Consider the following 23,692-nt stretch of genomic DNA (forward strand, 5'->3'; position numbering starts at 1 on the left):
CCCTCCCCCCACTTTTTTTTAATGTTTATGTATTTTTGAGAGAGAGACAGAGAATAAGTGGGGGATCAAGCAGAAGGATTTTAATTTGGCCATGTTCATACAGCTAATAAGAGGCACAGCCAGATAAACATGGGACGAGAAAACATCTCACTCTAAGCATCTGAATGCAGGGATAAATGTCAATGAATATTCAGCCCCAATATCATGGAGAAAACAGAAAACATGTGGAGCATGATTAACCACAAAGTAGGTGCCCCATCCAAAGTTCGACAGTAAAGTAAAATAAAAGCCTGCATTTTTTGAGAAACCAACAAAACTCTGAAGTTTTAGCTGAAACCCTACATTTGTAAATGTTGAAAGCCAATTCAATTTTTATGGAAACACAGTGTGGCCAAAAATATTTAATCTAAACAAAATCAATCTGCTATCTGCCAAAAGCATTCAGCTCACAGTGGCTAGTTTGTAGTCTCCATCTAAAGGATTAAATCAACTGATCTCTCCCCATAGTGATCTTTTACTTACACTTTATTCAGAAGGAATCTTTTTCTTAAAAACTAGTTAAGAAAGTTTGTTCTTAGCAGCACTATCAACAATAGCCAGAGAGTTGCGGCAAGATGGCGGCTTAGGAGGACGCTGGGCTCACCGCACGTCCTGCTGATCACTTAGATTCCATCTACACCTGCCTAAATAACCCAGAAAACCGCCAGAGGATTAGCAGAACAGAGTCGCCGGAGCCAAACGCAGACGAGAGGCCCACGGAAGAGGGTAGGAAGGGTGGCGAGGCGGTGCGCGCTCCACGGACTGGCGGGAGGGAGCCGGGGCGGAGGGGCGGCTCGCCGGCCAAGCAGAGCCCCCGAGTCGGGCTTGCAAAAGCGGAGGGGCCGGGCGGACTGTGTTCCGACAGCAAGCGCGACTTAGCGTCTGGGAGGTCAGAAATTAACAGCTCTGCTCGGAAAGCGGGAAGGCTGGAGGACAAAGGGAGGGAGAGCTGCTGAGCCCCCTGACAACAGAGCTCAGTTTGGTGGGGAACAAAGGCGCTCGCCAGCGCCATTTCCCCCGCCCATCCCCCAGCCGAAATCCCAAAGGGAACCGGTTCCTGCCAGGGAACTTGCTCGCTCCGCGCAAACACCCAACTCTGCGCTTCTGCGGAGCCAAACCTCCGGCAGCGGATCTGACTCCCTCCCGCTGCCACAGGGCCCCTCCTGAAGTGGATCACCTAAGGAGAAGCGATCTAAGCCTGCCCCTCCTGCCCCCGAGCACCTTGCCTACCCACCCCAGCTAATACGCCAAATCCCCAGCATCACAAGCCTGGCAGGGTGCAAGTAGCCCAGACGAGCCACACCACCCCACAGTGAATCCCGCCCCTAGGAGAGGGGAAGAGAAGGCACACACCAGTCTGACTGTGGCCCCAGCGGTGGGCTGGGGGCAGACATCAGGTCTGACTGCGGCCCCGCCCACCAACTCCAGGTATACACCACAGCACAGGGGAAGTGCCCTGCAGGTCCTCACCACGCCAGGGACTATCCAAAATGACCAAGCGGAAGAACTCCCCTCAGAAGAATCTCCAGGAAATAACAACAGCTAATGAGCTGATCAAAAAGGATTTAAATAATATAACAGAAAGTGAATTTAGAATAATAGTCATAAAATTAATCGCTGGGCTTGAAAACAGTATACAGGACAGCAGAGAATCTCTTGCTACAGAGATCAAGGGACTAAGGAACAGTCACGAGGAGCTGAAAAACGCTTTAAACGAAATGCATAACAAAATGGAAACCACCACAGCTCGGCTTGAAGAGGCAGAGGAGAGAATAGGTGAACTAGAAGATAAAGTTATGGAAAAAGAGGAAGCTGAGAAAAAGAGAGATAAAAAAATCCAGGAGTATGAGGGGAAAATTAGAGAATTAAGTGATACACTAAAAAGAAATAATATACGCATAAATGGTATCCCAGAGGAGGAAGAGAGAGGGAAAGGTGCTGAAGGGGTACTTGAAGAAATCATAGCTGAGAACTTCCCTGAACTGGGGAAGGAAAAAGGCATTGAAATCCAAGAGGCACAGAGAACTCCCTTCAGACGTAACTTGAATCGATCTTCTGCAAGACATATCATAGTGAAACTGGCAAAATACAAGGATAAAGAGAAAATTCTGAAAGCAGCAAGGGGTAAACGTGCCCTCACATATAAAGGGAGACCTATAAGACTCGTGACTGATCTCTCTTTTGAAACGTGGCAGGCCAGAAAGAATTGGCACGAGATTTTCAGGGTGCTAGACAGAAAAAATATGCAGCCAAGAATCCTTTATCCAGCAAGTCTGTCATTTAGAATAGAAGGAGAGATAAAGGTCTTCCCAAACAAACAAAAACTGAAGGAATTTGTCACCACTAAACCAGCCCTACAAGAGATCCTAAGGGGGACCCTGTGAGACAAAGTCCCAGAGACATCACTATAAGCATAAAACATACAGACATCACAATGACGCTAAACCCGTATCTTTCTATAATAACACTGAATGTAAATGGATTAAATGCGCCAACCAAAAGACATAGGGTATCAGAATGGATAAAAAAACAAGACCCATCTATTTGCTGTCTACAAGAGACTCATTTTAGACCTGAGGACACCTTTAGATTGAGAGTGAGGGGATGGAGAACTATTTATCATGCGACTGGAAGCCAAAAGAAAGCTGGAGTAGCCATACTTATATCAGACAAACTAGACTTTAAATTAAAGGCTGTAACAAGAGATGAAGAAGGACATTATATAATAGTTACAGGGTCTATCCATCAAGAAGAGCTAACAATTATCAATGTCTATGCACCGAATACCGGAGCCCCCAAATATATAAAACAATTACTCATAAACATAAGCAACCTTATTGATAAGAATGTGGTAATTGCAGGGGACTTTAATACACCACTTACAGAAATGGATAGATCAACTAGACACACGGTCAATAAAGAAACAAGGGCCCTGAATGAGACATTGGATGAGATGGACTTGACAGATATATTTAGAACTCTGCATCCCAAAGCAACAGAATATACTTTCTTCTCGAGTGCACATGGAACATTCTCCAAGATAGATCATATACTGGGTCACAAAACAGCCCTTCATAAGTTTACAAGAATTGAAATTATACCATGCTTACTTTCAGACCACAATGCCATGAAGCTTGAAATCAACCACAGAAAAAAGTCTGGAAAACCTCCAAAAGCATGGAGGTTAAAGAACACCCTACTAACGAATGAGTGGGTCAACCAGGCAATTAGAGAAGAAATTAAAAAATATATGGAAACAAACGAAAATGAAAATACAACAATCCAAACGCTTTGGGACGCAGCAAAGGCAGTCCTGAGAGGAAAATACATTGCAATCCAGGCCTATCTCAAGAAACAAGAAAAATCCCAAATACAAAATCTAACAGCACACCTAAAGGAACTAGAAGCAGAACAGCAAAGGCAGCCTAAGCCCAGCAGAAGAAGAGAAATAATAAAGATCAGAGCAGAAATAAACAATATAGAAACTAAAAAAACTGTAGAGCAGATCAACGAAACCAAGAGTTGGTTTTTTGAAAAAATAAACAAAATTGACAAACCTCTAGCCAGGCTTCTCAAAAAGAAAAGGGAGATGACCCAAATAGATAAAATCATGAATGAAAATGGAACTATTACAACCAATCCCTCAGAGATACAAACAATTATCAGGGAATACTATGAAAACTTATATGCCAACAAATTGGACAACCTGGAAGAAATGGACGAATTCCTGAACACCCACACGCTTCAAAAACTCAATCAGGAGGAAATAGAAAGCTTGAACAGACCCATAACCAGCGAAGAAATTGAATCGGTTATCAAAAATCTCCCAACAAATAAGAGTCCAGGACCAGATGGCTTCCCAGGGGAGTTCTACCAGACGTTTAAAGCAGAGATAATACCTATCCTTCTCAAGCTATTCCAAGAAATAGAAAGGGAAGGAAAACTTCCAGACTCATTCTATGAAGCCAGTATTACTTTGATTCCTAAACCAGACAGAGACCCAGTAAAAAAAGAGAACTACAGGCCAATATCCCTGATGAATATGGATGCAAAAATTCTCAATAAGATACTAGCAAATCGAATTCAACGGCATATAAAAAGAATTATTCACCATGATCAAGTGGGATTCATTCCTGGGATGCAGGGCTGGTTCAACATTCGCAAATCAATCAACGTGATACATCACATTAACAAAAAAAGAGAGAAGAACCATATGATCCTGTCAATCGATGCAGAAAAGGCCTTCGACAAAATCCAGCACCCTTTCTTAATAAAAACCCTTGAGAAAGTCGGGATAGAAGGAACATACTTAAAGATCATAAAAGCCATTTATGAAAAGCCCACAGCTAACATCATCCTCAACGGGGAAAAACTGAAAGCTTTTTCCCTGAGATCAGGAACACGACAAGGATGCCCACTCTCACCGCTGCTGTTTAACATAGTGCTGGAAGTTCTAGCATCAGCAATCAGACAACAAAAGGAAATCAAAGGCATCAAAATTGGCAAAGATGAAGTCAAGCTTTCGCTTTTTGCAGATGACATGATATTATACATGGAAAATCCGATAGACTCCACCAAAAGTCTGCTAGAACTGATACAGGAATTCAGCAAAGTTGCAGGCTACAAAATCAATGTACAGAAATCAGTTGCATTCTTATACACTAACAATGAAGCAACAGAAAGACAAATAAACTGATCCCATTCACAATTGCACCAAGAAGCATAAAATACCTAGGAATAAATCTAACCAAAGATGTAAAGGATCTGTATGCTGAAAACTATAGAAAGCTTATGAAGGAAATTGAAGAAGATTTAAAGAAATGGAAAGACATTCCCTGCTCATGGATTGGAAAAATAAATATTGTCAAAATGTCAATACTACCCAAAGCTATCTACACATTCAATGCAATCCCAATCAAAATTGCACCAGCATTCTTCTCGAAACTAGAACAAGCAATCCTAAAATTCATATGGAACCACAAAAGGCCCCGAATAGCCAAAGGAATTTTGAAGAAGAAGACCAAAGCAGGAGGCATCACAATCCCAGACTTTAGCCTCTACTACAAAGCTGTCATCATCAAGACAGCATGGTATTGGCACCAAAACAGACACATAGACCAATGGAATAGAATAGAAACCCCAGAACTAGACCCACAAACGTATGGCCAACTCATCTTTGACAAAGCAGGAAAGAACATCCAATGGAAAAAAGACAGCCTCTTTAACAAATGGTGCTGGGAGAACTGGACAGCAACATGCAGAAGGTTGAAACTAGACCACTTTCTCACACCATTCACAAAAATAAACTCAAAATGGATAAAGGACCTAAATGTGAGACAGGAAACCATCAAAACCTTAGAGGAGAAAGCAGGAAAAGACCTCTCTGACCTCAGCCGTAGCAATCTCTTACTCGACACATCCCCAAAGGCAAGGGAATTAAAAGCAAAAGTGAATTACTGGGACCTTATGAAGATAAAAAGCTTCTGCACAGCAAAGGAAACAACCAACAAAACTAAAAGGCAACCAACGGAATGGGAAAAGATATTTGCAAATGACATATCGGACAAAGGGCTAGTATCCAAAATCTATAAAGAGCTCACCAAACTCCACACCCGAAAAACAAATAACCCAGTGAAGAAATGGGCAGAAAACATGAATAGACACTTCTCTAAAGAAGACATCCGGATGGCCAACAGACACATGAAAAGATGTTCAGCGTCGCTCCTTATCAGGGAAATACAAATCAAAACCACACTCAGGTATCACCTCACGCCAGTCAGAGTGGCCAAAATGAACAAATCAGGAGACTATAGATGCTGGAGAGGATGTGGAGAAACGGGAACCCTCTTGCACTGTTGGTGGGAATGCAAATTGGTGCAGCCGCTCTGGAAAGCAGTGTGGAGGTTCCTCAGAAAATTAAAAATAGACCTACCCTATGACCCAGCAATAGCACTGCTAGGAATTTATCCAAGGGATACAGGAGCACTGATGCATAGGGCCACTTGTACCCCAATGTTCATAGCAGCACTCTCAACAATAGCCAAATTATGGAAAGAGCCTAAATGTCCATCAACTGATGAATGGATAAAGAAATTGTGGTTTATATACACAATGGAATATTACATGGCAATGAGAAAAAATGAAATATGGCCTTTTGTAGCAACGTGGATGGAACTGGAGAGTGTGATGCTAAGTGAAATAAGCCATACAGAGAAAGACAGATACCATATGGTCTCACTCTTATGTGGATCCTGAGAAACTTAACAGGAACCCATGGGGGAGGGGAAGGAAAAAAAAAAAAAAAGAGGTTAGAAAGGGAGAGAGCCAAAGCATAAGAGACTGTTAAAAACTGAGAACAAACTGAGGGTTGATGGGGGGTGGGAGGGAGGAGAGGGTGGGTGATGGGTATTGAGGAGGGCACCTTTTGGGATGAGCACTGGGTGTTGTATGGAAACCAATTTGTCAATAAATTTCAGAAAAAAAAAAAAAAAGAAAAAAAAAAGAAAAAAAAAAATGATGATAAAAAAAAAAAAAAAAAAAACAATAGCCAAAGTATGGAAAGATCCCAAATGTCCATCGATGGATGAATGGATAAAGAAAATGTGGTATATATATACAATGGAGTATTACTCAGCAATCAAAAAGAATGAAATCTTGCCATTTGCAACAACATGGATGGAACTGAAGGGTATTATGCTAAGTGAAATTAGTCACTCAGAGAAAGACAAAAATCATATCACTTCACTCATATGAGGACTTTAAGAGACAAAACAGATGAACATAAGGGAAGGGAAACAAAAATAATATATAAACAGGGAGGGGGACAAAACAGAAGAGACTCATAAATATGGAGAACAAACTGAGGGTTGCTGGAGGGGTTGTGGGAGGGGGGATGGGCTAAATGGGTAAGGGGCATTAAGGAATCTACTCCTGAAATCATTGCTTCACTACATGCTAACTAATTTGGATGTAAATTTTAAAAAATAAAAAATAAAGTTAAAAAAAAAATACAAAAGAAAAAAAAAGTTTGTTCTCATTCCAAACAATTGTGTCTTCATACTATCCAAACAGTTTCTACCTAAGGGCATTTCTACTAGGAAAATTCTACTAGGAAAAGAAAGAAACCTATGGAATTCTATCCTTAAATTTTTTGACCAAATGCAGTAATTATGTAAAGTGAATTCCTCCTCCAGGACACAAATAGTAATTTTATCTACTCTAAATTGGCTTTAGTGAAATAAGAATTTTTCATAAAACTTAAAATGTACCACTGGTGTGACCCAGGAATGCAAAGAATATAGATAATACATTTACATTCTAAAACCCGCCAATAATTTTAAAAATTCAAAGATGTCCCTTATACCCTATCACAAGTTGGCATACGTAATGAATGTTGACCACTTAAGAGAACACAGATAGTTAACTCCTATGTAATAACACTTTCATTTAAGTTAAATCAATGCAGTAAATGTCTAGAATTATGTCATACCCTCTTTTTAGTGGACATTTATTTTGCTTTTCCCAAAAGACATAATATTCACAAGCCTCAGGGTTTTTTTTAATTTAGATACAAAAGTTCAATATGAAATATAAAGCACCTAGAAGGGGAAGAAAAAATGTTATGTACCATTCTATTTTCTTTTTTTTAGCTTTCATTCAATCTGATTTGAATTAATATGAAGAGCTACTCATGTATTTTGATTTATCTCTATAAGCATTTGACTTGTAATTAAGTTATTTATTAACGAGAAAATTGCAGGGGACTTCCTTTCCCTGACAGGTTTTGAAGATAGAGAAGACAGCATGCATGACCTCCTGTAGCACATTTTTTTTTACCCCTCTTGGCTTCTGTTGACTCCTGTATCTATGCATCACCTGCCTGACTTGGTTTTAATTCATTTATCTCTCATAGGATAAAGCTGTTCTTCAACTTCCCAACTGACATCCAAGGAAACAATCCCAGCTTCCTCCCCTATTTACACTTGCCACCAATCTGTAACAATCAGGGGATAATCACCACTGAGCAGTGTAGAAGCTAACTGGAAAGAGTAGAACAAATGTCTTTTTTTTGTTTTTTTGGTTTTTGTTTGTTTTGTTATTTTGTTGTTGTTTTTTTTAAGTAGGCTTAGCGCTAGGCATGGAGCCCAACACAGGGCTCCAACTGACACAGCCCAACTAACAACCCTAAGCTCAAGACCTAAGCTGAGATCAAGAGTCAGATGCTTAACTGATTGAGCCACTCAGGTGCCCCAATGTCTGGGTTTTTAAGGGAACATACGACATGTCAGGCCTAATCACAAAGCAAAAAGGGAAAGTATTTATTTATGTATTTATGTATTTATTTATTATTTTTGTTAATTTACATCCAAGTTAATTAGCATATAGTGCAACAATGACTTCAGGAGTAGAATCCAGTGATTCATCCCCTACATAGACTACCCAGTGCTCATCTCAACAAGTGTCCTTCTTAATGCCCCTTGCCCATTTAGCCCATCCTCCCACCCAAAACCCCTTCAGCAACCCTCAGTTTGTTCTCTATATTTAAGAATCTCTTATGGTTTGTCCCCTTCCCTGTTTTATATTATTTTTGCTTCCCTTCCCTATGTTCATCTGTTTTATATCTTAAATTCAACATATGAGCGAAGTCATATGATATTTGTCTTTCTCTAATTTCGCTTAGCTTAATACACTCTAGTTCCCTCCATGTTGCAAATGGCAAGATTTCATTCTTTTTGATTGCCGAGTAACGCTCCATTGGGTGTGTGTGTGTGTGTGTATGTATATAATCATATCTTCTTTATCCACTCATTTGTTGAGCCCAAATGTCCCAAAAGGGAATGTATTTAAATCTAAATCCCATTAAAAGTCTTAGATCAAGTAAGGAAGTATACAATCCTACAATGAAAAAGTAGTACCTACATGGTTGTCAAACCTTCAAGACACCTAATGCTGCACTAACTATACAGTTACTTAATGACCTTTATCAAAAACAAAGCCTGGCAAGACCAAATCATCTTGTACTCCTGGATTAGGGAGGAAAAAATCTGTATTCTTCCAGTTAAGTACAATTTTTGTTGTTAACCCAATATTTATGTACTAGTTCTACCACCTAGAATAGGTTATATATCAGCCTCTTGGGGCTTTAGTTCCCCTCATGTGCAAGAAGGAGAATAATGATATCAGACATACCTATCTCACAAAGTTATAGAAAACAGGCAAAATAATAAAAAAAAAAAATAACTGCAAATTCGTAAAGCATTATTCAAGTGTAAGATAATACTTAATCATCATCACCCTATAGGCTTATTATCTTCAAGTTCATAACTACATATTTGCTATATGGATTAAAAAAACCCTTTTAATAGCAAATGAGTGAAAAATCACTTTAGCTTTTCTTAAAATACTGATTAGTTTAAAACAGAAATAAAACATTAAGAAGTATTATTATTTAGTTTAAGAGTTACCAGAAAAAAATGTAAATAAGTTAACTCAAAAGTAAACATTAACTCAAAAACTCAAGAGAAAACTATGGTAGATTTAATTTAATCTTAACTTTAAGGCAAACTCATCCATCATTCAATATTGTTTACCTTGTAAGAGTGTTGCAATCTGGAGAGATTTCTGAGATGGATGTTCTTTCAGAATGTCTAAGACAGTTCTACCTAAGCTATCCTTTATGTTGGCATCAATTCCTGAAAGAAAAAGAAAAATCCACTAGATGTACACCACTGAAGTGTCATCAGAAGATACTGTCAACATATAACTGTTCTAGTATCAAACATATACAGATCAAGCACTGAAAGTGATTTTTAGAAAAAATTAAAACCCTAGACACACACACACACACACATACACACACACACACACGATTTTAGTAAGAAAGAAGGTGGAGGGGCGCCTGGGTGGCTCAGTCCGTTAAGCGTCTGACTTTGGCTCAAGTCATGATGTCACAAATCGTGGGTTCGAGCCCTGCATCAGGCTGTGCTGACAGTTCAGAGCCTGGAGCCTGCTGGATTCTGTCTCCCTCTCTCTCTGCCCCTCCCCTGCTCATTTTCTGTCGCTCTCTGTCTCTCAAAAATAGATAAATGTTAAAAAAAATTAAAAAAAAGAAAGAAAGAAATAAGGTGGAGGTCTACTGCTACCAAAGAGAAGAACACTCTTGACAATGAATTAAGTCTTAAAGGGCACTGACCCAATCATTAAGATTGGTGTGTGTTTGTTTGTTTTTTAATTATTTTGAGAGACAGAGAGAGTACACATGCAAGCAGGGGAGGGGCAGAGAGAAAGAGAGAGAGAGAACCCCAAGCAGGCTCCGCACTACACTGTCAGCACAGAGCCCGACATGGGGCTCACAAACCATGAAATCATGACGACCTGAGCTTAAATCAAGTGTCAGACACTTAACCGAATGAGACACCCAGGCGCCCCAGACTGTTTTTTAGAATTATAACCAGTTTGGATTATAGCTATTTAAATGATACACTATCAAGCTGAAAAATATTATTGATTTAGAACATGAATTCCTAAAGTATAATGGTCCTGTGATATATATATTCTGTGTAATTTGGTAAAAACATTTTAAATAATGATGTATCGTGTGCATAATATAACAACAGTCTTAGAATACTTAAGTATTCACAAAAGTTGAAAAATCATGATTTTGAACTATTGTCCAAATACTATTTGTCCAGCTACAAAGTCAAATATCTCATATTTATTTATGTAAGATTATACTCAATGTAAACAACATTCAATCATCTACCTGGTGAGCAAATTTCTTGTTCTGTAATTAAAACACCTTTGGAATTATTTTCATTCTAAAAATATTTATTGTACTAAAGAACTTATTTTCATGTAACAAATAACTTTCAATGACCCCCAAAAAAGTTTATAAACTTTCTAAACATCTAACTGCAAACAAAGCCAGTTTTCAGAATCCGGCTTCAAATGTTAGGTCATCATAATAAGATTATTAAGTATTTGCTTAAATTTGTGTAGAAATGTGTGACCAGCACATATGTAATTGGTTGCTTATAACACATTTATTATATCACCGTGTTACATGTCCAAATTAAATGTACATGAAATTTTCACTCAGTATAACTACAACCAAAATGCCACAGTCAGCTGTTTTCCATTTTTTTACAGCAGAAAATAAATACATTAAATGTAGTCTGTAGCACAAAAGACTCACATCAATAGTTTCCAAGTATGAATTTGTACCCATGCTTTTTGATCCTAAAAAAATCCAACCTCAGTTCCAATTTTATTTCACTTTATTCATAATATACATATGAAGACAAATAAGCCTCTTTGTTATTCCTTCAAAGCACTCACTCTAAAACATTCCCTTAAATCATTGCAGCTTACAAACAATAGCTACTCAGTTGATGAAATAACAAGGTAAATATGCCTTAAAGATAGGGAACACTATTAATCACAGTTCCCAATATAATAATCTAGGGAAATATTATGTTTTCGATAAACCGAGCAATTGTCATGATTTCATAAGGATCAGTTCCTCTCTCTTGTAGAAGGCAGAGAATTATTATTCCTTTTGGTAATTTCTCTAGTATATTTCAGTGTGATTTCAATGTATACAATTGTAATTTCTAAAAGCTTTTTACTGACAAGTCTATTGAGTAAAGGAAGGTGCACATTTATATCAATTTTATCTAAACATTGAGGCTCAATTCTATGTGATATGAATATGCACTTGCAATGTGGAGTAAAGGTAAAAAGTAAGGGTGATTATGAAAGAACTGTGCCATTTCCCTTTGTCTACTCCTGAAATACAAATTGTATTTGGCAGAAAAAGCTCCATGGAGAATCACAATAGTTACCTGTTTCTAACAGAACTCTCACAACATCCACCTTTCCAAATAAAGCTGCTTCATGAAGTGCACTCCCCTTTTCTGTCTGGAAAAAAAAAAAGAAGAAGAAGAAGAAAAGTAAAAAGAAAAAGGAAAAAGAGAAAGAAGCACAGTTGCATTAGGAATGCTTACAAGTTAAAAAAAATCCTGTGACTTTATGTATTTGTACATATTCTCTGTAATCTAAGCACACCCTGACAGAAAGGTACTATGGAATAAAAGAAGAAATTCTAAGAACAAAATCCAATGCAGGTCCTCCTGCACACGTGTATGTGTGTTAAACTGAATAATGTCATTATGGCAATTCTGTCTCCTTGTACTAAAACTGATCTCTACTGTGGGATTCTAATCTCAGTTCAAAGTAAAAATATCATTATAAAATAATATATAATGTAAAAGCTTTGTTAATCAATAAAATCCTATTGCACAATTAACCCACTCTAAAATGATTTACAAATGCATTACTAAGGAGACTGGGAATCAATGTGATCTAAATTTATCTTCAAAAAAAAGCATGACTGCAATATATCTGAATTATAGTTTGACTGTCATGATAGGTACAGACACTAATAAAAAATGGAAATAAAAATAATTTATAAATATTTTATAAAACTGTACAAAAGGAAAAATAAACTACAGAAATGCATTCAGCTCCTTAAGAAATAATCTCAATATGGGGTACAAATACATTATTTTTTGACTCTCTGAAAAATACCCTTTGAAATAATCTAATTCTTTTCACTCTCATCGTGTTTCCCAAGCAATTTTCTGATTACTAATTTTATTTCCTTCCACTCTTAAAAAAATTTGGACTTTATGTTAGAAAAACTCTTCCTGGAATAGCATACCTTAAATATTCTGAAAAACTAAACTACATTTTAAATACAGGGAAGAAAAGGAAAAATAACGGAATTCCTCAGAGCCTGGGGAAGGGAAGTGGGGACAGAAACTAGGAACCCAGGGCTTTAGTACTGGAGCAGGAAACTGTTCCAGGCAAACCGCCAATCCATGGCAGACTAGTGCCTGGGCTTTAACCAGCTACTCAAGGTGCGAGAGGGCAGGAGACAAAGAAGCCCAAGAAAGCTGAGAGATAGATCAAGGGCTCCTGCAAAAATCTAAAACCTCTGGAGGGCACATTGTTGGTTCAATGGGAGAGCATACAACTCTTTATCTTGAGGTCATGAATTCCAGCCTCATGTTGGGCACAGAGATTACTTTAAAAAAATAAAACCTAAAATCTGTAAAGGACAACATCCTTAGTTAAAAAAAAATAATAAATGTGTTGCACAGACAGAGAAATTAAAAATTCCTATCTAGATCATAGTTCTAAGTGGAGTACAGTAGTAGCAAAAATAACACCCTCCCCCTAAGAATTTCTAACCACAGTTCTGCCCTCACATGGTCTTGGGATCAAAATTACACAATCTCTGTGCTCCCCTAACCCTCCAATCCTGAGTGAAAAATGTAGAATTAAGTGATCCTGGGTTTGTAGTACCAAGGCAAATATAAATGCTTATTAGCAGAAACAGATACAAATCCATTGTGAAAATAATACACTTCAAACTCAGGCCTCTGAGAGTTCCAACAGATCAAGCTCTAAGAAACACAAATTCAAAATCAGAAATCACTGAACATTAAAGAAAACAAGCCATGAGCAAGAATAAAAGAATAAAACCTAGAAAAACTTCACATGTTATGTGATGGTCAGCTACAGAATATAAAAAATATATATGATCCATGAAAAGAAGATATCAAATATAACTAAAGAACAAGAGGAGTATTAAAACTGGCCAGATCTGAAATGAACTAAATAGCACTTCTAAAATGGAAAACATAATATTTTAAATAGAAAGGTTTAATAACAGATAAGATACAGCTGGGAAAAAAAGTACTGAACTGGATGGTGGATTTTTTTTAAGTACATAATGCAATTCAAAGAAACATGAGATGGAAAATGTAAAACAATGAATAGAGTAAGACTCAGTTCTAGAAGAAGAGGACAGGAATAAGTAATTCAATGACTAAAGACTTTCCAGAATTAATGAGATACTAATATTCAATTCTGGGAATACCAAGCAAGGTTAAGTGAGAAGAATACATTGTGAATATATTACAGCAAACTACAGAACACCTAAGATAATGAGAATACCTTAAAAGCATCCTAAGAGAAAAAACTGTCTAAAAATAAAAATTAGATCAACAGCTGGCTTCTCCACAAAAACAATAAAACCAGAAGAAAGTATAATATCTTCATGTGTCAAGAGAAAATAACTACCAATCTAGCATTCTATAGCCAGCCAAACTATCTTCAAAGAATGAGAGCAAAATAAAGACATTTTCAAACAGTGGTTACTACAGATCCTTAAAAAGAGAATTTCCATGAATTTAATTCAGAAGGACTAGAGGTCCAAGAAGTAATGTTGAATAGAGAATGATTAAGAGAAGGCTAAGTCTAATATTTAAAAATATAACACTAGGAGCACCTGGGTGGCTCAGTCAGTTAAGTGGCTGACTCTGGCTCAGGTCACGATCTCACCACTTGTGGGTTCAAGCCCCACTTCAGGTTCTGCACTGACAGCTCAGAGGCTGGAGCCTGCTTCAGATTCTGTGTCTCCCTCTCTCTCTGCCTTCCCCAACTCACACCATGTCTCTCTCTGTTTTTCAAATATAAAATGTTAAAAAAACACTTTAAGAAAATAAAAATATAACAATAATGTCTACTTTTTTTGTACTAATTTGGTTTCCTAGATACTCTGATACAGTAGAGTGGGCACTGTAGGCACTGAAATGGACTATTCTAGGAAATGAAATTATGTAAACTTCACTATAAATAAACAATTCTTCAGGAGGAAGCAGATGTAAAAGACCTGGGTTCCAGTGACAGTTTAGCTTTCAGTTGCTATACACCTTTAGGGAAATCACTTAATATCTTTGAAAATTCATATAGCTTGTAAATAAAGAAAGTATTAAAAACTAGATAGGGTTATTGAGAATGCTAAACAAGATAAACAACAAATAAGACTTAAAAAGCATTTTATTTACTTATAAAATAATGAGTATTATCATTGCTGTTAAAAATGCAATTAGAAAACTTTTTAAAAGTCTCAATGATTTTAATATTTTAAAATTATACACACACACACATATATATATATGTATATATATATACACACACACACACACAACACACACACACATATATATATATATATATATATATATATATATAGTGTGTGTGTTGTGTGTGTGTGTGTGTATTGTGCATAGATAGATAATCTCCTTTACATTATTCCAAGAAAAAAAGGTTATGTTAAATAGAACTAGTATTTTTATACAATGGATAAGGAGACCTGACTCCTTGAATAAAACTAGAAAAGGTTAGCAGATGATAAACATATTTTTAGCGTGAAAAAAAATTAATCAATTTTTCCAAATCCAAGGTTATTAGCTTCTTTGTAATTAGTAAGAGAACATGAGAACTGTCAAAATGGAATGGGTTGTCCTCATAAATTTAAGGTAAACAGTGATATCAGGAACCATTTCCTGGTATCACATTTAATCATAAACAGTATGAAATTTAAATATGTCACATCTATGAACTTTTCCTTATCAAAATACAGGTTAATTACAGAATATTCTCCAGTTTACCACACCCTACCTTGAGTCTGCGTCTATCATCCTCATTCAAATTAGTACCATTCTCAGTGCTCTATTCCAAATCTATAATCCATAACTCACCAAATCTTGAAAAACTGTATTTTCATGAAATAGTATTTAGTCCAAAACATGTGCTAAGCAAGTGGAATACAAAGAAATAACAAAGAAATAGCACCGAAATAGGTGAACCCAAATCCTCTCAACCCCAGGATTTTGGTACTGCTTTTCTCATGGATTATATTTCTCCATTTTTTGAATTAATCATTTAAAATAAGCATAATTTCCAGGGCTCTTGGGTGGCTCGGTTGATTGAGCATCTGACTCTTGACTTCAGGTTGGGTCATGGTCCCAGGGTTGTGAGATTAACCCCATGTCGGCTCTGAGCTAAGTGTGGAGCCTGCTTGAGATTCTCTCTCTCTCTTCGACTGAGCCTCTCCCCTCCTTGCATGCATTCTCCTTCTCTCTCAAAAAATAAAATAAGATAATGAAATTAAATAAAGCGAAATAAAATAAAATATAATTTCCAAGATAGATAAAACAGATAGTTATGTGGTTGATAATACAGTAACACTTAAAAATTTATCCAGTAATGAGCTATGAAGCACTCATATCTCAGCACTGCTAAAGAAAAATCCCTCTGAACACAAGTTATAATGAAAACAGCTAAGACAGAAAATAAAATGATATACATAGTAATGTCAATAGTTGAATTGCTGATGAAGGCAAAAGAAATTAGCTTATTGATTTGAAATGTCTATTAAGGCCAAATCTCAGTAGCACCAAAGCTGAAAAAACAAGATAAGGGATAGGAAAGGGTGAAACCATGTTTTTTTTTTGGTTTTTTTTTGTTTTTTTTTTGTTTTTTATGAAATTTATTGACAAATTGGTTTCCATACAACACCCAGTGCTCATCCCAAAAGGTGCCCTCCTCAATACCCATCACCCACCCTCTCCTCCCTCCCACCCCCCATCAACCCTCAGTTTGTTCTCAGTTTTTAAGTCTCTTATGCTTTGGCTCTCTCCCATTCTAACCTCTTTTTTTTTTTTTTTTTCCTTCCCCTCCCCCATGGGTTCCTGTGAAGTTTCTCAGGATCCACATAAGAGTGAAACCATATGGTATCTGTCTTTCTCTGTATGGCTTATTTCACTTAGCATCACACTCTCCAGTTCCATCCACATTGCTACGAAAGGCCATATTTCATTTTTTCTCATTGCCACGTAATATTCCATTGTGTATATAAACCACAATTTCTTTATCCATTCATCAGTTGATGGACATTTAGGCTCTTTCCATAATTTGGCTATTGTTGAGAGTGCTGCTATGAACATTGGGGTACACGTGGCCCTATGCATCAGCGCTCCTGTATCCCTTGGATAAATTCCTAGCAGTGCTATTGCTGGGTCATAGGGTAGGTCTATTTTTAATTTTCTGAGGAACCTCCACACTGCTTTCCAGAGCGGCTGCACCAATTTGCATTCCCACCAACAGTGCAAGAGGGTTCCCGTTTCTCCACATCCTCTCCAGCATCTATAGTCTCCGGATTTGTTCATTTTGGCCACTCTGACTGGCGTGAGGTGATACCTGAGTGTGGTTTTGATTTGTATTTCCCTGATAAGGAGCGACGCTGAACATCTTTTCATGTGCCTGTTGGCCATCCGGATGTCTTCTTTAGAGAAGTGTCTATTCATGTTTTCTGCCCATGTCTTCACTGGGTTATTTGTTTTTCGGGTGTGGAGTTTGGTGAGCTCTTTATAGATTTTGGATACTAGCCCTTTGTCCGATATGTCATTTGCGAATATCTTTTCCCATTCCGTTGGTTGCCTTTTAGTTTTGTTGGTTGTTTCCTTGGCTGTGCAGAAGCTTTTTATCTTCATAAGGTCCCAGTAATTCACTTTTGCTTTTAATTCCCTTGCCTTTGGGGATGTGTCCAGTAAGAGATTGCTACGGCTGAGGTCAGAGAGGTCTTTTCCTGCTTTCTCCTCTAAGGTTTTGATGGTTTCCTGTCTCACATTTAGGTCCTTTATCCATTTTGAGTTTATTTTTGTGAATGGTGTGAGAAAGTGGTCTAGTTTCAACCTTCTGCATGTTGCTGTCCAGTTCTCCCAGCACCATTTGTTAAAGAGGCTGTCTTTTTTCCATTGGATGTTCTTTCCTGCTTTGTCAAAGATGAGTTGGCCATACGTTTGTGGGTCTAGTTCTGGGGTTTCTATTCTATTCCATTGGTCTATGTGTCTGTTTTGGTGCCAATACCATGCTGTCTTGATGATGACAGCTTTGTAGTAGAGGCTAAAGTCTGGGATTGTGATGCCTCCTGCTTTGGTCTTCTTCTTCAAAATTCCTTTGGCTATTCGGGGCCTTTTGTGGTTCCATATGAATTTTAGGATTGCTTGTTCTAGTTTCGAGAAGAATGCTGGTGCAATTTTGATTGGGATTGCATTGAATGTGTAGATAGCTTTGGGTAGTATTGACATTTTGACAATATTTATTTTTCCAATCCATGAGCAGGGAATGTCTTTCCATTTCTTTAAATCTTCTTCAATTTCCTTCATAAGCTTTCTATAGTTTTCAGCATACAGATCCTTTACATCTTTGGTTAGATTTATTCCTAGGTATTTTATGCTTCTTGGTGCAATTGTGAATGGGATCAGTTTATTTGTCTTTCTGTTGCTTCATTGTTAGTGTATAAGAATGCAACTGATTTCTGTACATTGATTTTGTAGCCTGCAACTTTGCTGAATTCCTGTATCAGTTCTAGCAGACTTTTGGTGGAGTCTATCGGATTTTCCATGTATAATATCATGTCATCTGCAAAAAGCGAAAGCTTGACTTCATCTTTGCCAATTTTGATGCCTTTGATTTCCTTTTGTTGTCTGATTGCTGATGCTAGAACTTCCAGCACTATGTTAAACAGCAGCGGTGAGAGTGGGCATCCTTGTCGTGTTCCTGATCTCAGGGAAAAAGCTTTCAGTTTTTCCCCGTTGAGGATGATGTTAGCTGTGGGCTTTTCATAAATGGCTTTTATGATCTTTAAGTATGTTCCTTCTATCCCGACTTTCTCAAGGGTTTTTATTAAGAAAGGGTGCTGGATTTTGTCGAAGGCCTTTTCTGCATCGATTGACAGGATCATATGGTTCTTCTCTCTTTTTTTGTTAATGTGATGTATCACGTTGATTGATTTGCGAATGTTGAACCAGCCCTGCATCCCAGGAATGAATCCCACTTGATCATGGTGAATAATTCTTTTTATATGCCGTTGAATTCGATTTGCTAGTATCTTATTGAGAATTTTTGCATCCATATTCATCAGGGATATTGGCCTGTAGTTCTCTTTTTTTACTGGGTCTCTGTCTGGTTTAGGAATCAAAGTAATACTGGCTTCATAGAATGAGTCTGGAAGTTTTCCTTCCCTTTCTATTTCTTGGAATAGCTTGAGAAGGATAGGTATTATCTCTGCTTTAAACGTCTGGTAGAACTCCCCTGGGAAGCCATCTGGTCCTGGACTCTTATTTGTTGGGAGATTTTTGATAACCGATTCAATTTCTTCGCTGGTTATGGGTCTGTTCAAGCTTTCTATTTCCTCCTGATTGAGTTTTTGAAGCGTGTGGGTGTTCAGGAATTCGTCCATTTCTTCCAGGTTGTCCAATTTGTTGGCATATAAGTTTTCATAGTATTCCCTGATAATTGTTTGTATCTCTGAGGGATTGGTTGTAATAGTTCCATTTTCATTCATGATTTTATCTATTTGGGTCATCTCCCTTTTCTTTTTGAGAAGCCTGGCTAGAGGTTTGTCAATTTTGTTTATTTTTTCAAAAAACCAACTCTTGGTTTCGTTGATCTGCTCTACAGTTTTTTTAGTTTCTATATTGTTTATTTCTGCTCTGATCTTTATTATTTCTCTTCTTCTGCTGGGCTTAGGCTGCCTTTGCTGTTCTGCTTCTAGTTCCTTTAGGTGTGCTGTTAGATTTTGTATTTGGGATTTTTCTTGTTTCTTGAGATAGGCCTGGATTGCAATGTATTTTCCTCTCAGGACTGCCTTTGCTGCGTCCCAAAGCGTTTGGATTGTTGTATTTTCATTTTCGTTTGTTTCCATATATTTTTTAATTTCTTCTCTAATTGCCTGGTTGACCCACTCATTCGTTAGTAGGGTGTTCTTTAACCTCCATGCTTTTGGAGGTTTTCCAGACTTTTTTCTGTGGTTGATTTCAAGCTTCATGGCATTGTGGTCTGAAAGTAAGCATGGTATAATTTCAATTCTTGTAAACTTATGAAGGGCTGTTTTGTGACCCAGTATATGATCTATCTTGGAGAATGTTCCATGTGCACTCGAGAAGAAAGTATATTCTGTTGCTTTGGGATGCAGAGTTCTAAATATATCTGTCAAGTCCATCTCATCCAATGTCTCATTCAGGGCCCTTGTTTCTTTATTGACCGTGTGTCTAGTTGATCTATCCATTTCTGTAAGTGGTGTATTAAAGTCCCCTGCAATTACCACATTCTTATCAATAAGGTTGCTTATGTTTATGAGTAATTGTTTTATATATTTGGGGGCTCCGGTATTCGGTGCATAGACATTGATAATTGTTAGCTCTTCTTGATGGATAGACCCTGTAACTATTATATAATGTCCTTCTTCATCTCTTGTTACAGCCTTTAATTTAAAGTCTAGTTTGTCTGATATAAGTATGGCTACTCCAGCTTTCTTTTGGCTTCCAGTCGCATGATAAATAGTTCTCCATCCCCTCACTCTCAATCTAAAGGTGTCCTCAGGTCTAAAATGAGTCTCTTGTAGACAGCAAATAGATGGGTCTTGTTTTTTTATCCATTCTGATACCCTATGTCTTTTGGTTGGCGCATTTAATCCATTTACATTCAGTGTTATTATAGAAAGATACGGGTTTAGCGTCATTGTGATGTCTGTATGTTTTATGCTTATAGTGATGTCTCTGGGACTTTGTCTCACAGGGTCCCCCTTAGGATCTCTTGTAGGGCTGGTTTAGTGGTGACAAATTCCTTCAGTTTTTGTTTGTTTGGGAAGACCTTTATCTCTCCTTCTATTCTAAATGACAGACTTGCTGGATAAAGGATTCTTGGCTGCATATTTTTTCTGTCTAGCACCCTGAAAATCTCGTGCCAATTCTTTCTGGCCTGCCACGTTTCAAAAGAGAGATCAGTCACGAGTCTTATAGGTCTCCCTTTATATGTGAGGGCACGTTTACCCCTTGCTGCTTTCAGAATTTTCTCTTTATCCTTGTATTTTGCCAGTTTCACTATGATATGTCTTGCAGAAGATCGATTCAAGTTACGTCTGAAGGGAGTTCTCTGTGCCTCTTGGATTTCAATGCCTTTTTCCTTCCCCAGTTCAGGGAAGTTCTCAGCTATGATTTCTTCAAGTACCCCTTCAGCACCTTTCCCTCTCTCTTCCTCCTCTGGGATACCATTTATGCGTATATTATTTCTTTTTAGTGTATCACTTAATTCTCTAATTTTCCCCTCATACTCCTGGATTTTTTTATCTCTCTTTTTCTCAGCTTCCTCTTTTTCCATAACTTTATCTTCTAGTTCACCTATTCTCTCCTCTGCCTCTTCAAGCCGAGCTGTGGTGGTTTCCATTTTGTTATGCATTTCGTTTAAAGCGTTTTTCAGCTCCTCGTGACTGTTCCTTAGTCCCTTGATCTCTGTAGCAAGAGATTCTCTGCTGTCCTGTATACTGTTTTCAAGCCCAGCGATTAATTTTATGACTATTATTCTAAATTCACTTTCTGTTATATTATTTAAATCCTTTTTGATCAGCTCATTAGCTGTTGTTATTTCCTGGAGATTCTTCTGAGGGGAGTTCTTCCGCTTGGTCATTTTGGATAGTCCCTGGCGTGGTGAGGACCTGCAGGGCACTTCCCCTGTGCTGTGGTGTATACCTGGAGTTGGTGGGCGGGGCCGCAGTCAGACCTGATGTCTGCCCCCAGCCCACCGCTGGGGCCACAGTCAGACTGGTGTGTGCCTTCTCTTCCCCTCTCCTAGGGGCGGGATTCACTGTGGGGTGGTGTGGCTCGTCTGGGCTACTTGCACCCTGCCAGGCTTGTGATGCTGGGGATTTGGCGTATTAGCTGGGGTGGGTAGGCAAGGTGCTCGGGGGCAGGAGGGGCAGGCTTAGATCGCTTCTCCTTAGGTGATCCACTTCAGGAGGGGCCCTGTGGCAGCGGGAGGGAGTCAGATCCGCTGCCGGAGGTTTGGCTCCGCAGAAGCGCAGAGTTGGGTGTTTGCGCGGAGCGAGCAAGTTCCCTGGCAGGAACCGGTTCCCTTTGGGATTTCGGCTGGGGGATGGGCGGGGGAAATGGCGCTGGCGAGCGCCTTTGTTCCCCACCAAACTGAGCTCTGTTGTCAGGGGGCTCAGCAGCTCTCCCTCCCTTTGTCCTCCAGCCTTCCCGCTTTCCGAGCAGAGCTGTTAATTTCTGACCTCCCAGACGCTAAGTCGCGCTTGCTGTCGGAACACAGTCCGCCCGGCCCCTCCGCTTTTGCAAGCCCGACTCGGGGGCTCTGCTTGGCCGGCGAGCCGCCCCTCCGCCCCGGCTCCCTCCCGCCAGTCCGTGGAGCGCGCACCGCCTCGCCACCCTTCCTACCCTCTTCCGTGGGCCTCTCGTCTGCGTTTGGCTCCGGCGACTCTGTTCTGCTAATCCTCTGGCGGTTTTCTGGGTTATTTAGGCAGGTGTAGATGGAATCTAAGTGATCAGCAGGACGTGCGGTGAGCCCAGCGTCCTCCTAAGCCGCCATCTTGCCGCCGACCTGAAACCATGTTTTAAGTCCAGAGTTTTTCTTTCCTTTTTGTTTTTAGCCCTATGTATTCCTGTGGCTTCTGTGGGAAGTTCAATCACACATATAAAGAGATCTTATACAGAATTTCAAGGTGTTTTAAAATGGTTTCTTGGGTTATGTATTCCACCAGACTGCCAAAACAGCAGATAGAAAAGAGATGTAGAGATGTCAGAGCTTGTCTGCACTGGTTCCCCCTTCTGAATTTAACACTCTAACATAGTCCTCCTGAGCTTACAAAAGAGAGTGACCAGATAAAGGAAGACCAGTTCTTTATTAAAGGAGAAAACAGAACAAAGATGACAAGTTATAAAGACTGTGTGATGATCAGTAGAGAAAATAGCACAGGTACCAGTGGAGATGAAAACTATGAGAAGCAAGACCCATAACTATTGTAAGAAAGAACCTGTGAATAAAGATAACTTCAACGGAGATAACGAAAAGCCAACTAGAATGGCATTTAACTCGGCAGTAACAACCACAGGCACCCTGGCTAGTACAATTAGCCCTATGGGCATCTCTTAGCATAAAAGAATTTAAAATATAAGAACATCCTAGCCTTTAAAAATACAGTAAGACCTTGGATTGCAAGTAACTTGTTCTGTGAATGTTCCACAAGACAAGCAAACATTTCGAATAATTTTTAATTTAACAAACGATGTCTTGTAATACAAGTAATTAAGTGATGCCAAATGGCATATGATCACAACTGAGCCAATAGTTCTTCTCTCTGTCTTGCTGCAGACTCTGGGTGATCATCTCCCAAGCTCAGATGCTTGGTCTCAGGCCATGATGTTTGGCAGAAATCAATGATTTTTCAGAACGTTGGAAGATGCCCACAACTAGCACTAGTGTATTTTTTGTCACTTCAAAGCACTGACGGACGGTCCTTCACTTTTCCATACAAGAATAAGTTTAAGAAGGCTCTGCTTCATTCTAGGTCAGGCTGCCTACAGACATAGACCCTTTCCTCTGTTGCCTTATTGCCAGTTACATTAAAAACAGTGTATGACAAGAGTTTATTAATACTGTACTGTAGTCACCATCCAAGGGAGCATATACAATGGCCATGCAGAAAAAGGTTGAAAAGACAGGCAGTAAGAAGGAGATGATTACAGTGGAAGTGAAGACAGAAGTCATCGAGAAGTATAAATCAGGTATGTGAATGGTTGAAATTGCAAGATTTTATAAGTCTACATCTGCATCTCATCTGCAGAGCAGGAGGAAAAAAAGGTGGAGCAATCCCACACTTCAAATGAGATTAGGGACATGTGTGAAACGTGGGAAACAATGCAAAATTTTGTAGGAAAGCACCACC

General features: G+C 38.7%; 1 protein-coding gene across 2 annotated transcripts in view; it reads right to left on the bottom strand.

Annotated features, from left to right (window-relative positions):
• ANKS1B (ankyrin repeat and sterile alpha motif domain containing 1B) overlaps positions 1-23,692 on the bottom strand; it is a 1,101,801-nt gene that overhangs the window by 884,001 nt on the left and 194,108 nt on the right. For both annotated transcript variants that reach the window (XM_047867387.1, XM_047867386.1), the window contains exons 5-6: positions 11,883-11,958; positions 9,630-9,731 (exon numbers count right to left, since the gene is read on the bottom strand). In XM_047867387.1, coding sequence (XP_047723343.1) covers positions 9,630-9,731; positions 11,883-11,958 — 178 coding nt within the window. The remainder of the gene's footprint in view (positions 1-9,629; positions 9,732-11,882; positions 11,959-23,692) is intronic.

The sequence above is a fragment of the Prionailurus viverrinus genome, chromosome B4 (genome assembly GCF_022837055.1).
Source record: "Prionailurus viverrinus isolate Anna chromosome B4, UM_Priviv_1.0, whole genome shotgun sequence".
NCBI classification, from domain to species: domain Eukaryota; kingdom Metazoa; phylum Chordata; class Mammalia; order Carnivora; family Felidae; genus Prionailurus; species Prionailurus viverrinus.